The sequence below is a fragment of the Gobio gobio genome (genome assembly GCF_949357685.1).
Source record: "Gobio gobio genome assembly, chromosome: 5".
NCBI classification, from domain to species: Eukaryota; Metazoa; Chordata; class Actinopteri; order Cypriniformes; family Gobionidae; genus Gobio; species Gobio gobio.
The window spans coordinates 50,338,270-50,355,617 of NC_137101.1; the positions used below are offsets into that span (position 1 = coordinate 50,338,270).

The 17,348-nt window shown below is 38.7% G+C and overlaps 1 protein-coding gene across 4 annotated transcripts in view; it reads right to left on the minus strand.

Annotated features, from left to right (window-relative positions):
* Positions 1-17,348, minus strand: part of LOC307126560 (NACHT, LRR and PYD domains-containing protein 3-like) — an 88,628-nt gene that overhangs the window by 39,581 nt on the left and 31,699 nt on the right. For all 4 annotated transcript variants that reach the window (XM_079817156.1, XM_079817155.1, XM_079817153.1 and 1 more), the window contains 3 exons: positions 6,641-6,763; positions 2,657-2,698; positions 109-1,903 (listed from right to left, as the gene is read on the minus strand). In XM_079817156.1, the coding sequence (XP_079673282.1) occupies positions 109-1,903; positions 2,657-2,698; positions 6,641-6,758 (1,955 nt within the window). In that variant the 5' untranslated portion in view covers positions 6,759-6,763. The remainder of the gene's footprint in view (positions 1-108; positions 1,904-2,656; positions 2,699-6,640; positions 6,764-17,348) is intronic.

Genomic DNA, 17,348 nt, shown 5'->3' on the forward strand with positions numbered 1-17,348 from the left:
TTTGCATAATCAGGACAGCCAGATATTTCACACAGTATTTTGACATTCAGTTGTTTAGCGATGTAGAGTTAAACCTTTGATTAAACAGCGATCAGTGAAATTACTCACAGGGCTTTTCTGCAGCATCTCGCAGCTGGAAGGAGTTTCTTGTAGTCGGATGACGTGAACCTCTTTGGGTTGAACTCGTCCAGCACCTTCTCTGACATCAGCAGTACATAGACCAGCACTGTGCACATTGAAGATGAGAGTTTCTTTCCTGGATGTGCATCTGAACTGAGGTATCTCTGGATTTCCTCATATAATGAATGATCCTTGAGCTCAAGTAAGCAGTAGAATAGGTTGACTGAAGCTTCATCTGAGATGTGCCTGTGTAGTTTTTGTTTAATGTATTCAGTTGTTTTAGTGATGCTCTCTCTGGTGTCTTCAGTGTCTGTGAAGAGGCCTTTGAGCAGGTTTTGATCCAGTGAAATTCCCATCAGAAACCGCAGGAACAGGTCCAGATGTCCTCTCTGACTCTGCATTGCTTTATCAACAGTCTTCTCTAGTAGCTCCTGTAATGTGATATTTTCTTTGGGCTCATCAAAGAAAAACTGAAGCTCCTGCATGTCCTTCTTCAGGTAGCAGAGAAACACATGCACTGCAGCGAGGAACTCTTGAGCACTCAGATGCACAAAGCAGAAGAACTTTTCTTCATGAAGTCCATCTTCCTTCTTAAAGATCTCAGCAATCATTCCTGTGAACTCAGTGTCTTTACTCACATCAATACCACATGCTTCCAGATCTTCCTCATCGAACACAATGTTTTCCTTCTTCAGCTGCTCAAACGCTAGCTTGGCTAACTTCAATATCATTTCTCTGTTTGACTGTAAGAGCTTTTTACGTTGTCTTTCTTCTTGTTCATCGTACTTCTGGTTCTTCATGTCCATCTGTATCAGCAGGAAGTGGATGTACATTTCAGTGAGTGTTGTGCTGATGTTCTCTGTATTGTTCTTGATGAGAATATTCTGAAGTACGGTGGCCGTGATCCAGCAGAACACGGGAATGTGGCACATGATGTAGAGACTACGAGACGTCTTAATGTGTGAGATGATTCTGGAGGCCTGAGCCTCATCTGTGATTGTCTTTCTGAAGTACTTCTCCTTCTGTTGGTCAGTGAATCCTCGCACCTCTGTGAACAAACCCACATACTGAAGAGGGATCTGATTGGCTGCTGCTGGTCGTGAGGTCACCCAGACGAGAGCTGATGGAAGCAGCTCCCCTTTGACCAGACTTGTGAACAGCACGTCTACAGATGTTCTTTCCTCAACATTGTCCAATATTGAACCGCTTTTAAAATTCAAAGGCAGGCGACTCTCATCAAGTCCATCAAATATAAACGCAAGTTTACATTCCTTATATAACTTTTTTCCAGGTTCTCCAGATTTTTCCAGGTCCTTCATTTGAGGATAAAATTTCAGCAGAAACTCATGGAGAGTGAACTCTCTGTCTTTAATTCTGTTAATCTCTCTGAATGGAAGCAGGAACACACAGTCTATATCCTGATTGGCTGTTTCTTCTGCCCAGTCCAGGATGAATTTGTGCACAGAGACAGTTTTTCCGATGCCAGCGACTCCCTTGGTCAGCACAATCTTTTCCTCATGTTTTCCCCTTAATAATGTAAATATATCATTGCATTTGATTGGTTTGTCCTGTGTTTGTTTTTGTTTGTTTTTGAAAGCATCATCAATCTTCAGAATCTCATGTTCCTGATTGACATCTTTCATATCTCCCTCTGTGATGAACAGTTCTGTGTACACAGCCTTGAGATGCACTTCATTTTCTTCCTTGCACTCAAAAATACGCTCTGCTTTCTTCTTCATGTTGGTTTTGTGAGTTCCCAAGAATGTTTTCAGAATTAATTCCACTGTTATAAAAGATTGGTGTAAGTAAATAAAACATATTTCATTTAAAAAAAGAAACATGACAAAGCTTTCACATCAGCATGATCTAATGATCTGACAATTCATTCAACATATTGTAATTAAATTACTGTTGAAAGTATTACAGCCTCAATGCCTCAGATCTTCCATTTAATTAACTACATATTGATAAATATATTACACACATGGAAGTGAATACCCTTAAGCATTCAAGGCATCCATATATATATATATATATGTTTTAATGCCTAATTTGTAAACTCAGTACAGATGAAAGGGTTCATTCGCCACTCATAGTTAACCTCCGTTTTAATATTAAACCCCCCCCCCCCCCCCCTGACCTAGCAGTGTTCAGATTTAAAAAGTCATAAATAATCATACACTAACTCTGATTTATAAAATGAAAATTGTGAAAAACATCTGTTCATAGACTCTGCCTTTAGTGTGTACACAGACATTTAGGATGAAACGCACAGATTTTCTGTACATTAGGCCCCTGGACTGGTGTCCATATTCAAAATACACCCGACCTGTTTAAATCACGCCTGAAACACTTTAAAAAGGCTAGTTCAGACTGCACAGACACTGAGCAATCACCAGATCACATTCCTGCTCACAAACGGTGAATGAACATGTTCAGTGGGTGAAAATAAACAGACCAACACTAACAGATGCCTATCAGAACAAAACCTGGCACTCATGTCTATTGGTGTTGGTCGACACTGTTAAGACTGTACCTTGCTCTTCTGTGAGTTTCTCCGCTGTCTCTGTTTGTGACTCTGTGAGGAGAGAGAAAAAAAATAGTAAAATATACAGATACACAAAAGAAAATATTAAAACTAAAGCATGTCTGCCTATGAACAATTTGACCATAAAACGATCTGTGAGATTTAGCGGCCTCATACAGCCCTCACTTTAGTTCTCTTCCTGAGTGTAATATAAGTCACCATTCACTTCATTATGCTCAGTCACCATAGAGAATATGTACGAGTGAAGAAATGTCACACAGCCTCTTTTGTATGCTTCCATAACTGCAGTGAAAAACAACTCCTTATATGTTTCCTTTCCTCTTATTTCTAGCCAGCTCCTGTTTTTCTTTGTTCAAGGTTATATTCCTTATTAGTTTTTTCCAACAGTGAAATTATTCCTTCTATGCTTTTATATTTGGGCACCCTATGAAGGGCAGCATCTTGGATGGGGATGTCACTTTATTCTATGGGAAGTATAAATTGTGTAAACTGCTCAATAAAGATTGAAGATTTGGGATTCTGTTTGTGTGGCGATTCTTTCCCACAGCCATGCAGACGCAGACCATAGATGACTGACAGGGACTGAAGAGCAATCTTACTTGACTTGATTCTTACATGAACTTTAAAAGGAAAAGGGTTCACGATCACTGAGATTTATTTCACTTATCAAGCTATTAACTGCTAATAAGCAAATAAGTGTGTGTCAGTAAGCACAGCAGTGGTGGATAAAGTACTCAGAGACTTGAGTAAGAGTAGATATCTTACCAGAAAATGACTTTGGTAGAAGTTAAAGTCACTGTTTAGAATATTACTTGAGTAAAAGTTTTAAAGTATGTCATATTTTTTGTACTTAAGTATAAAAAGTATTTTTTTCATATTAAACGTACTTAAGTATTTAAAGTACTTTTGAGTACTTTTACATTAGAGCATTAAAGGGTTAGTTCACCCAAAAATGAAAATTCTGTCATTAATTACTTACCCTCATGTCGTTGGACACCCGTCAGACCTCCGTTCATCTTCGGAACAGAAATGAAGATATTTTAGTTGAAATCTGATGGCTCTGAAAGGCCTCCATTGACACAATGGCACGGTTCACTCTCAAGACCCTTAAAAGGTACTAAAGACGTTGTTACAAAGTCCATCTCACTACAGTATTTCTAAAATAACTTTATGAATCGGCGGCAATAGTTTTTGTGCGCAAAAAAATCCCTAAATAACGACTTATATAGTGATGACGATTTCAAAACGCGGCCTCATGAAGCTTCGAAGCGTTATGAATCAGTGAGCCGAATCATGATTCGGATCGCGTGTCAATCCGCCAAACTGCTGAAATTTGGCGATTCAAACAGCTGATTCGACTCACTGATTCATAACGCTTCGAAGCTTCATGAGGCCGTGTTTTGAAATCGTCATCACTATATAAGTCGTTATTTAGGGGTTTTTTTGCGCACAAAAACTATTGTCGCCGATTCATAAAGTTATTTTAGAAACACTGTAGTGAGATGGACTTTGTAACAACGTCTTTAGTACCTTTTAAGGGTCTTGATAGTGAACCGTGCCATTGTGTCAGTGGAGGCCTTTCAGAGCCATCAGATTTCAACTAAAATATCTTCATTTCTGTTCCGAAGATGAACGGAGGTCTTACGGGTGTCGAACGACATGAGGGTAAGTAATTAATAACAGAATTTTCATTTTTGGGTGAACTAACCCCTTTAACTAATGTAAACGAAAACTTTAAAATGTATTAGTAAATGTTAAAAGGAACAATACTTTTATTAACCTTAGTTAATGTTACAAATGGACTCTTATAGTAAAGTGTTACAATTTCATATGAATCCAAACAGTTGTGCTTAAAGATGGACATCTTTACACAAAAGCATAGCATTGAAATTAGACACAGTATATGTATATTATATGTAGACTTTCACATATTATTTGCTTCTCTTTTAGAACACTTGATGATTATCTAATCAAAATATGTTACAGTGACCATAAAACTGAAATCTAATCAAAGACATTATATAAAGGGACTTTGATTGAATGCGTTTCTGATGTATGTTTCTGTCGGCTGCATGACGATACAGTTTGCTTTCTCATGTCACTAGCTTTAAATATGCCACTTCACTGCATAACCAATGCATAAAAGCGTCCAGCTGGATATAAACTAATACAAATAGATGTAACAAATGTGACATTAAATATTTGGATCAGACTTATGTGTTTTTGTCACATTGTTTTAACAGCTTGAAGAACTAATGTTAGCATCCTCTCAGCCTCGACGGCATTAATGCAGCATCTCGTCAACAAATGAATAACATTATAGTGATAGGAAAACTGTCACGGGTTGGATGGCTTAGAAAGCCCACGATAATGCAGATGTTGATAGATGCAAAGTCTGTCAGGATCCTGCCCTGACAGTCTTGTCTGTTTTGTCCTTGTTTAGTGTTTCTTTGTTTGTCTTGTGCTTGAGCACATGGCTGTGTCTTTGTTTGTGTGTTCCTCTCGTCCTGCCTCCTTGTTTCCCTTTACCACGCCCCCTTGTTTAGTCATTGTCTAGTCCTTGTTTCACTAATTGTGCTCACCTGATCCTCATGTGCTCTGGTCCCTTTATATTGTGCTACTTTCCCTCATGTCCTTGCTGGTTCGTTGCGTTTGTGTGCATTCGTTGTCTGGCTTATCTTGTCCTTGTGATTGCTGTTACTCTTGCCATAGTTATAGTTATTAGCTTTGTTTTCCCCTAGCCTTACTTTTTGGTTTTCTCTAGCTTTGGTTTTGTTTTCTCTCTAGTTTAGTGATCTTATTTTTCTTTCTCTAGTTTCCTGCATAGTTGCTGTTTGGTTTTTTACTTTTCTTTGATTCTAGTTCCAGTCTTTCATTTCTAGTATTTATCTAGCTCCTCTTGTTTGTTATAGTTTATTATATCTCTTTTGTTTTCCTTTTTAGATTTCTGATACTTAGTTGCAGTTTCCCTATTCTTAGGTTTTATTTTTCGCTCTTGTTTATCTTTTGTTGTCTTGTCGTGTGTGTGTCTTGTGTTGGTTCCTGCCCTGTGTCCTGAGTCTCCCTTGGCCACTGTCGCTTTATCCCGGGCAGTCAAGACTGGAGCTGATTCTGGGAGAGGACATCAAGTCTCAGGTTCCTGGCGTTCCTGTCCGGGTTTTCCCACCATCGCCCTGCCTGGTGTTGCTTCCAAAGCCATCCGCAAGCTCATGGTCTCCCTGGACTGGTCTCAGTGGTCGTCCTCCCTGCCTGTCATCGTGGTGTCTGTCCCCTGCCCTGCTGTTTGAACTCACACCTTGTCACTTCCTTGTTGTGCCCTGTCTAGAGTCGTGTTAATAAAGTCTTCATTGTTCACCCTGCATCTGGGTCCTAAGTTTCAGAATCCCTGACAAAGTCCTTAATCAATATAGCAAACTCAGAAGGTTTACGACCACATTCACAAACAATAACCGACGAGGACAGAACAGAACGGGGTGTATAAAGACATAGTAAATGAGGACACTAAATGGGAACAGCTGGACAGACATTAACTAATCTGACACCAAAGCAACTAATGAGAAGTAATATAGACATGACAGAAATGACATAACAGAACATAAACGTGTACTGTAGTGTATAACACACCATTTTAAATCTGTTTTTGAAGTGTCCCGCTCTGTGCAGCCTCACGTGTCAGCCGCTACAGCAATGGACGCAACACGGACAGTGAAATCAACCGCGCTTGAGTGAGCTCTTGTTTGCACATGCTTGCTCACTGTTCTTCTGAATTTATTTTGTAGTAAGTAACAAAAATGCTTTGGGGAAATGTATCGGAGTAAAAGTATACATTTTATTTAGGAAATGTAGTGGAGTAAAAGTAAAAGTTGACAGAAAAATAAAACTACAGATTATCCCAAAAATACTCAAGTACTGTAATGGAGTATTATTGCTTTGTTACATTACACTACTGAAGCACAGCTATAGTGACAGTACCGTTGCTGAAGAATACTGAGCCTGTGAAAGTGTTTCCAATGAGTAGAGGAGCATTTATAGTTGCATCCGTCTGAGCATTCAGATCAACATGGACTCCAGTGTGAGCGCTGCTGCTCATCTCGCCTGGAACAGAGAGAGATTTAACAGAGATTAATTACATTTCCTAAATGACAACTTTATCATTACTGATATTCTTTTCTTCATTTCAGCTCGTCTTCTTCCAGCTCATCTCGTCAACAGATGCCATCGTCCTTTACTGACTAGTGTCACCGGTGCAGGCCGGGGCGGACTCGGATGACCAGCCGCCCCTGACTCCAGACACCACAGTGAGGAGCCGACACCACAGGCACGCAACAAACGGACAAAGGAGGAGGCAAGTAATTGAGTTCAAAAATAATAGTCTTTATTGAATAATAATCAACTTGAGGAAAGGATGAGCAACTCCTGTCTTCTCGGGCTATTGGACCAGAGTAGCCGCTGGAACGATTCTCCACTGTCTTCGGGGGACAATGGAGCGATAGTGGCTAGGAAGGCTTACTCCACGGCGTTGCTGCACATCTGCAGGACTCAAACGGTAAGTAACAGGTAATGTTCACTTTCTCAACAGCAGATTCTCTTATCAGGAAGTGAGAGGGAAATTTTGACTTTAAAACTCACTTCACAGCGTTGCTGCACATCTGCAGGACTCTTCCCTCAACATCAGACACTTTCATCAGACATTAGCGAGAGACTCAATAGGCAGCTTTACCAGCAATGTTGTACATCTTCAGAGCTCCATCAATACGTATAACAGTTCAGACTTTTCCACAGCCATACGGTTCTTCACGAGACTTGTAATCTCAGAGAGAGAGAGGGTTAACAGGAGCCTTCAATGAGGGATTACTTCACGACAATACTCAGTGGAAGAGAGAATAATACAAAGCATTACTTCACCAGTTCAGTTGTATCGTTCTGGAATTTGGATGGGGACAAGTAGATCATTTCACAAGAATGGAAGCAGGCGTTGGGAGACTCTTCTCAGCATAGCACACAGCACTCGTGTTCACTACAAATCCACAGCATTAATTCAGCGTGCATCAGGTAAGGCAAACAACTGCAAATCACTCACACAGTAGGGCTGATCAGAAGCCTCGCTTCATCCATGCATTTGAATGGGAATATTCAACTCTCAATTCCTCTCCAGCGTATCTGAAAAAGATGTCCTCCTCAATAGTAAATTTCACATTCACAGTCTTTTCTTCCAGCTTTACATTTTATTCAACGATGTAATTAATTCACTTATCTTTCTCTCTTCCTCTTCTGGCACAGATCCAAGCAGCAGTTCAATCCAGTAATATTCCACAAGCAGCTCTAAACGACAGACTCCAATGGCAGTTAATCACACTGCATGAAAAGTGGGATTTTCGTCAGTATGTGGCACTGTAGATTGCCGTGGAACTTCAGGTTTACGACTGTGCACGGCAATTTGCAGGCAACACCGAAAACTGCCGTAAATTGTCGGAAATTGACGTGGGCCTTGCTTGGCAGTTGTCCCCCCATGACCCCCCCTCCCCTTAATTCTAGGGGAGGCTTTATCATGTAAATGAACATGCTGTGAGCTACACAAATGCAAATCAGAGTAGCAGCAGGGGGAGTTTTATCTAGCTTCTGAATTTTTTTGACTAAAACAAGTTTAAAGTTTAAGTTAAAATGTTAACTTAAATTTAAGTTAAATGTACTCGTTTTAGTTCACATTACTAAATTTTTAGGGCAACCAGTTTGCTCCAATTTTTTAAGTAGATTCAACTTGTCCGGGCTCACAGTGTAGATTAATTACTCTATATGTCATTAGCAATAACCAATGTTATGTAAAAAAAACAATAATAATACAGGACAGCAGTGAAGACAGCAAGACAATGAACCAAAGCACACAAATAAATCAAGTAAAGCATACAGTTTACATACCAAAATAAATTTTTCCACCCTGCACTGTGAATGATTTCTAAATGGCTATTAATCATAAATGTGAAAAGTACAAGTTTGTGTGTTTATAGTTTAGTCAGATTGTGTTTTTCTGTAATTGTCATTTAAATTGAGCTCACACCACATTTTATGAATTATCAATGCAGATTTTCAAGAGGTGGTTTCCTGGACAGGGTTTAAATTATGCCAAGAGTAGGCCTTAATCTAGTTAATCGTGAGTTAAAAAATTGTTGCCTGGAACAAAGATTAAGCACAGATTACTAACACCTGGACTATGAGTCCTGAACTAAAATAAACTGGATTCATTTCCAGTTTTATCTAATTGCTTACACACAATTTCTGAAAATATGGCTCCATTTCTTGTAACTCTACACACAAAACATCAGACATCTCTTGCAAAAGCAACACTTTGTGCAAAACTATTTTAACTCTTCCAAAAATGTTGTTTTTGCATATATCTAACTAAACACAAATATGCACAACTGAAGAATTTACAGTTGAACTGAAATCAACTGAACTGAATCAACACTGAAGTCACTTGAGCTGAATATTGACACTATATTGGCTTGTTAGAGCCGGTTTACAGCAGAATTTGTTTTGAACTTGTTACTGAAGCTGCTATGAAACAATATATTTTGTTGTATGCATATTCTTTCTTTCTCAAACCTTAGTTTTGATTTCTAAGTGATCAATTTATGTATAAGTGTTTTCACACATGATCATTGGCTGTATGGGTCCTCAGTAAATTAATGTGGCATTTAAATGGCAAAAGTCATTCTTGTCTCTATAACTTATGGCTTCCAAAAGACACGTTTATGGGTAAATAAAATATTAATAATATAAATAAAATGAATATCAAAACATATTTTAAATATAATGAAGTCATTTTATTATAGCACTCATCAGATGTTCCTGGAAACAAAACAGGGACAGAACAGTATAAACAAACTATACAACAAACTAAAGACCAAATTACAAAAACATTATTATGTGAAAGTGAATAAAGTTGTGTGTGTGTGTGTGTGTGTGTGTTTTCAGTTATAAATATGTGCTGTGTAAATTAGCCTATACTTTTAGAAATTATATATAGCCTAACTTTAAAAAACAAACAATAACCCATATAGATAAATTATAATAATTGTATAATATTAAGCATTTACTTAATATACATTGCAACATTAGGCTACTTTACTCTAGCACAGTAGTCAGTTAAGCAATTAATTAATATCTTATATTAATATACATAGCCTAGGCTACATCTAAAGGTAAGTCTGCTTTAAAAAAAAAAAATTACACTTCGACATGTACAGAATGTGCGCGTTAAGAAACACGTTCAAATGTGTCTTCTTAACATGTTAAAACTGTGCGTCGACTGTGTGTGTATGCCTGTTACACGACCAGAATGTGCGTGTCTACACATACAAAGGAAACACGTAAAAAATTGCTGCGTTGACGCGGAAAACAGGGCGTGTTGAAACGGTCTTAAGTCACGGGTTTCGTATAAAGAGATTTGGCCCCGGGCGCGTTCCATAGTAGAGCCCTAGTCCAATGAGGTGCGAGGTCGAGGTCATGGCCATGACGCGTAGAAGACGAGCTTTAAGCTTTTTTGTTTTTTTACATTTCCTATGTTTTTTGCTGCTTTCCTTTTTCGCGATCAACAATGACAGGACGCCGTCTTCAACTCAATCTCTGCATGGACGCGACAAACTTTTTGGACTCATTTTCAGGAGGCTGTCTTCGTCTTCACAACTCTGAGGCAAACTGCAGGCGCTATGAACCACAGCATGGGTAATGTAACGTTACGATTTAAAGAATATGCTTTTATTCAGCTGTATAAGGAAATGGATGCGTTAATAGATCCGAGCTTAAAACTGCACATTTTGTTTACACAGACTATCCTCGCCTCATAACGAAGCCGTGAGCTCTTATCTGCTTGGAGCGATTTCCGCGAGTCCAGATTTAACCGCTGATCACGACGACATTGTGTGTAACTTAAGTATAACTTCTGTTTTTCTCATTCCTTGTTTAATTTTACCGTGACTGTTTTTATTAATACCAGTCTCATGTAATTGTTTTCCAGCTGCCTGTAAGACGTATTATGAATCGACACGCTGCAGTTTCAGATACAAACAACCTGAACTTACATAGCAGGCGGAGTTTAGCTCGGAGTCGATCAAGAAGAAAAAGGGTAAGATTTATTATATTAGATCCGTTTTTTGTCAATGTGAGTATTTTTCAGGTTGCTTATTGTCTTTATGGATTGTATTACAGTTGCTGGAAGCGAGAGTGTGCTGGATGAGGTGGACATTTGGAAGTCCGCGACCATTGAACTCGTATCTGATGAGGAAGACGGCTTTGTTGACGGGGTGTCTGGATGGATTGTGCGGCCACCGCCCTCTCGCAGCCTGGAGCACGCCGAACTTTACATTACATTACGAGACATTACTGCTGCACTGTACATAGTTGTGTGTTTAACAATAAAGCTCTTTCTTTGAGTAAACCGCTGTGTTTTATAAATGAAGCCCTTTCTTTGAATGAACAGCTGTATGCTTATAAATGAAGCCCCTTGTTTGAATAAACGGCACGGTCCGTATAATTTTCCCATATATTCCTTGATGGTATGAATACTTCATAGCACAATAACATTAATATAAAACAAATTATTACAACATAAATTATATATTTATTATTATTATTGGGGTTTACATTTATAATGAGCCAGGGGGACCAATAATGATTGGTTTGCAGTGATCTGCCAACCAATCACGAGGGATTTTTCTTTTTTAAATGTAGTGGCTTCAGCCAATAGTGAGTGAGTAAATTCAAGTCTGGCCGTTGACTCTCTGGTTTCGCTGCTATTCATATGCAATGTATCTAATTAGAGGCGTCGCACCTCCGCGGGGGGCTCTCCACCTACGTCATGGTTCGTTTACGACAATTTGTGGCACAGACGAACGCGACGTTCGCTGCCTCTAAATTGTCGAAAACTGCCGAAAATTAGGGAGATTTCCGGGAGTATACAGGCGTTTACGGGGTCGAAAATCCCACTTTTCATGCAGTGTCACTTACACGAATTTCCAGGATTACAGCGTCCAATGTAAGCGCTCAACCAGGAGATCCTCTACCCCAAAACACAACGACAGAGACCCAGCCAAACAGCTGATTAACTGAACACCGATTGACTTTTACCAGCTCGACCTCAACCCTGACCTGCTTCTTCTTCTTCTTCTTCTTTCTTTTTATTGGCGGGTGGCAACCGACTTTAAGGTGCATATCCGCCACCTACTGTGCTGGAGTGTGGGCCAGAAATGTAACCATCACAAAAGACACAAAAAAAAATAAATAAATAAAATCCTTTGACTGCAGCTTTACTTAGTGCCACTTTTGTAATTCTCTAGAGTTTCAAAGCTTGCTTAGCCAACATATCTGCTGTCTCATTTCCCTCAATCCCCCTATGAGCCGGAATCCACAAAAATCTGACCGCTGCATTAATATGTTGCAGTCTATATACAGTCTCATAGATTTCGTACACAATATCAAGTCTACTATTAGATGATAACGACTGAAGAGACAATAATGATGATAAACTATCCGAGCAAATTAGAACCTTGGTAATTTTGTTTTCCTCTACCCACTGTAATACCCTTAAAATAGCTAACATTTCCACAGTAACTACTGTCAAATGATCAGAGGTTCTTTCCTTAACATTTATCTTTAATTCTGGAATAGTGAATGCAAAACCTGTAACACCACTCTTAGGATCTTTTGAACCATCCGTAAAGGCAGCTATAAATGAATTATATATAGACCTTATTCTGTCCTCCACTTTTTCTACCCAGTTTCCTTTCCCATTAAGTCTTTTTATTTCTCCTTGAATATAGAAGTCTATGATTAGTGGCGAAAACAACCAAGGCGGCGTACTTGAAAAAGGAACATTAGGACTGAACTTATTCTCCTGCAATTTCATTTCACTTGCTATTTTACTAGATGCCCAAGCAAAACATTCTATCTTAGCCTTCCCACTTTCCCAACAAGGGATAAGACACTTAACTGTAGGATGCCATCTTTCATTATGACCTTTTAAATTAGTCCAATAGTTCATCATCAGTTGCTCAAATCTCAAAACTTAATGGAAGCTCGCCCACCTCAACTTGCAATGCACAAGCCGGAGAGGACCTTATGGCTCCACAACAAATTCGTAGTGCTTGATTTTGTATAATTTCCAGTCTCTTTAATGATGTTTTCGATGCCGTTCTAAACACTATACTTCCATATTCCATCACTGGTCTTACTAAAGCCACATATATCCCTCTTAAGGCTCCTTTACTAGAACCCCACTCTATCCCAGTTAAGCACCTCATTATATTTAAAATCTTCTTACACTTTTCCTCTACTATCCTTACCTGCTCTGTCCAAGTTAGTTTAGAGTCAAATGTTACCCCTAAAAACCGAAAGTAATTTACCTGCTCAATTTGATTCCCATACAATAACACCTTAGCCACCCTATCCCTCTTTTGAGTAAAAACCATGATCTTTGTCTTTTCCACTGAGAATTTAAAACCCCATGTATAAGACCATTCTTCAATTAAACCTACAGCTTCCTGTATCTTCTCTTGAACTAACAATAAGCTCTTACCATTTTTCCAAAGGGCAGCGTCATCAGCAAATAATGACTTCCCAATATCATACCTTATTTTACTAAAAACATCATTAATCATAATAGAAAAAAGTAATGGGCTTATCACACTACCTTGCGGGGTCCCATTATCCACTTTGAATTTATTAGACACTGAAGCACCAATTTTAACCTGAATATACCTTTCAGATAAAAAACTTTTGATCCAATTAAAACCTCTTCCCTTAATACCCATTTTATCTAATTTAATCAATAGCCCCTCTTTCCATACCATATCATAAGCTTTTTCCACATCCAAGAAAACTGCCATAACCGATTCCTTATTTATCATAGCTTTTCTAATTTCTGTTTCCAAGCAAACCACAGGGTCCATTGTTCCCCGTCCTTTCCTAAACCCACTCTGATAAGGGGATAAAAGATATTTACTTTCTGTATAAAATGTCATTCTTTCTACTATCATCCGTTCCATAATTTTCCCAACATGCGACGTAAGGGCAATGGGCCTGTAGTTTGCTGGATTCGTTGAATCCTTACCTGGTTTTGCTATAGGTATAATAATAGCCTCTTTCCAACTTATTGGTAATCTCCCTTCTTCCCAGCTCTTATTATATATACCTAAAAGTTTCATTTGCATTAAAATTCCAAACTGTTTCAACATACTATAACTAATCTGATCCTTTCCTGGAGCAGTTACCTTAGCTTTATCTATTGCCCGTTTCATTTCACTTAATGTAAAAGGGGAATCCATAGCATCTTCTGTACTTTCCTTTCTTTTTAGTGCCTCTGGGTATGCATCTCTAGTCACTTCTCTTCCTCTTTTCCCAACCTCTGACAGATTATTAGAACTATGAATTTCAACCAAGGCCTTAGCTATGATATCAGCTTTTTCCCTATTTGTTACTGCTATGGTTTCTCCTGCTTTTAAAACTGGAAACTGCCAGTCCTTTCTAATTCCCCTCATTTTCCTTATCATTCCCCACACATTTCCTAATGGAGTCGTTCTACCTATTTTATTACAATATTCTCTCCAACTGTCTCTTTTTGCCTTCTTTACTACTTTCCTAACTTGAGCTTGGGCCTTTTTGTATTCTATTAATCTTTGAAAGTTAAGATTACTCTTCAGCATTTTAAATGCCTTATTTCTTACTTTAATGCTTTTCCCACACTCTTCCGTCCACCATGGGACTGGTTTCCTATTCATTTTTCCTTTGCTTTTTGGAATACATACGTTAGCCACTCTAATCAGTACGTCTTTAAATTTTTCATCAATTTCAGACCTGCTTCTTCTCTTCTGAATGGCTCTTTTATCCTCCTCTTGTGAAGCGGAAAGCCTGTGCAAACACCGCTCCTCTCTCTCTCACACCTGCCGTGCATCAGCAGTAATTAGGTTGGACAATATCTCTGCTACACCCGGAACCGGAGTGAGGTGTTACACCAAAATAATTCCCCTCGGGGAACATGGAAAGAAAGAAAGGTTCCGCTTTTCCCAGCATTTTGTCACCCGTGACACTAGTGTTAATTTAATTAACAAAAATATGATGAAAAATGTTCATTGAGACATTTTTTTTTTTTTCCATGTCTAAGACAAGACGAAAGACGAGATGACACAAACGTCCTTAACAAAAACTGAGACTATATCAACATGCGATATTGTTGACGGAAAAAGACGAGACTAAAATGTTTTTTTAAAAACTTGACCAAAATCACTCTATGTTTTTGTTGAGGGAAAAAAAAGGAGTGTTTGAGCGTTTATGCTTGTGGTTGCCAGATTTCAATAATTTAAATCCCCCAATCGGACATCACCGACGAATTGGGATCACTTCTAGGAGCCCTATCAGCTTCGAGTGTCTACAGAACGAGCCAATGCACATAGGTGTGCAAGATTCCGCCCCGCAGCGCAGGTATAAATAAGGAAGCAGATGCTGTACACATTGTTCTTCACTTCGGAGCCGAGCAGATGTGCTCTCTCTGAAAAGTGACAGCACGGTTTGTCACGGCAACTCATCTCTAGATGCGCGGTCGAGACTTTGAAACCTCAAACGGAGTGGAGTCCCTTCGTCCTATTCCACAATCTAGTTTAGTTTCTGGTGCACAGCTGCATAAAAAGCTGCATAAAAGTTTTTTTCTCTCACTACACTTGATGGTGGGACGGCAGTGCTACTGTTTTTTTTTCTCCAATGGAGTTTTTGTTCCATGCCACTGTCGCCTATGGCTTGCTTAGTGGGGTCATTTAAATTGCAACTCATGCTCCTCATGACAGCCCCTCCCTGGCCCATTCCTCTGAAGAAGGTCCTGCTTTCTCAGAGACTGGGCACCCTCTGGCACCTGCCTCCAGACCTCTGGAAACTCTATGTCTGGTCCCTTGACGGGACGTGAAGGTTCTAGGTGATCTACCCCAATCGGTGGAAGACACATCACTTTGGGTAGAGCCCCCTCTTCGAGGTTTCTGAGGGGGCGAGGAGATTAAATCCACCTCTCTCTCATTCTGTACCCTCTTCGGACTTATCTCTGGTGCTTATCTGGTGATACACTGATTCGATACACTCCGAAGCTTCATGAATCAGTGTTTTGAAATTGGCCATCACTATATAAATCGTTATTTAGTTTTTTTTGGCACACAAAAAATATTCTCGTGGCTTTATAATATTAATATTGAACCACTGTACTGACATGGACTGATTTAAATATGTTTTTAGTACATTAATGGATCTTGAGAGAGGAAATTTCATTGCTGGCTATGCAGGCCTCACTGAGCCATCAGATTTCAACACAAATATCTTCATTTGTGTTCTGAAGATGAACGGAGGTCTTACGGGTGTGGAACGGCATGAGGGTGAGGAATAAATTACATTATTTTCATTTTAGGGTGAACTAACCCTTTAATGAAAGTTTTGTAACAGTATAAACGTGTAATAAATAAATTTAATACAAACATACTGTATAGTATAATTTGAATATATGAAGTATGTCCAAAAAACACAAAATAAATATATTTCCTTTACACCTGGGATAGCATTCGATATTGACAGAAACTAAGCATATTATGATCAAGAATAAGTTACTGTATATTAAGACAGTAGATCAGAACTATGCACATTATTGTTGTTGCACGTGCATCACTGTCTGTATATTACTGCTCACCGTTAAAATTTAGATCTATTCATCGTAATAAACAACATGTTATGATAAAAAAAAATCACAATTCATTAGTTATTTGCAGTTATTTTAATGGATTTCCATTCATAAATTTTTATTTTATTAATCAGGTGGATGAATAAGCATTTACCTGAACTTTAGCTACAAGTTAATTAAAAATTCACATTTTACTGCAAGATGTACAATTAAGAATCAAATCACGGAGTAGGCTATGTTAAATGAGTATGAGTTCTCCAGTAAAGTGCAGATGTAATGTCTAAGCAACAACTCCACCATAACAAGAACAGTAATGTACAGAGAGACATTTAAGATTATTTACAAGTCATACATTTTACCTGTAAGACCCACTGTTGTAATATTACAACATCAAGTTTAGCTCTACTAAAATAAACCCGTAGATATTTTTTTCTCTCTCTAAGACCACATTTACACAACTAATAGGTCCTATTGTTAAGTCTTGCAATGCTATTGGATGATTTTTTTTTTTTTGAATAGGCCTGTTTACCTGGCCATGAACTCACACAATCTGCGGATTTGACTTGAAGCAGATCATGAAGTTTTACTGGACTGGATAAATCAACATTCAAGTAAGTCAAATTCCCCAAAATATTTTTTTATGTGATTAGTACTATGTCTAGATCATGCAGATATTAAGATACTGTTGAATACTTTAATCATATTAGATTTTGAGCTTGTAATGTCAATAGGGATGGGGCCGGTCCGATACTGATACCAGCGTAATTCACGTATCGGATTTTCCCGATCCAACCTGCGGAGAAATCCGATATCCATGAGCCATGTCTGCGCTTTAACGTTGTCTGCTGAAATGACTCCAAAAGTGATTCCCGCCGGTTTATCTGCTAGCTGGCTGCAAACTATGGAATGGATTTCCTGAACGGAGGCGCGGCTCAATGAGACACACAGTTATGAGACACGCCCCACTCAGGAAATCCA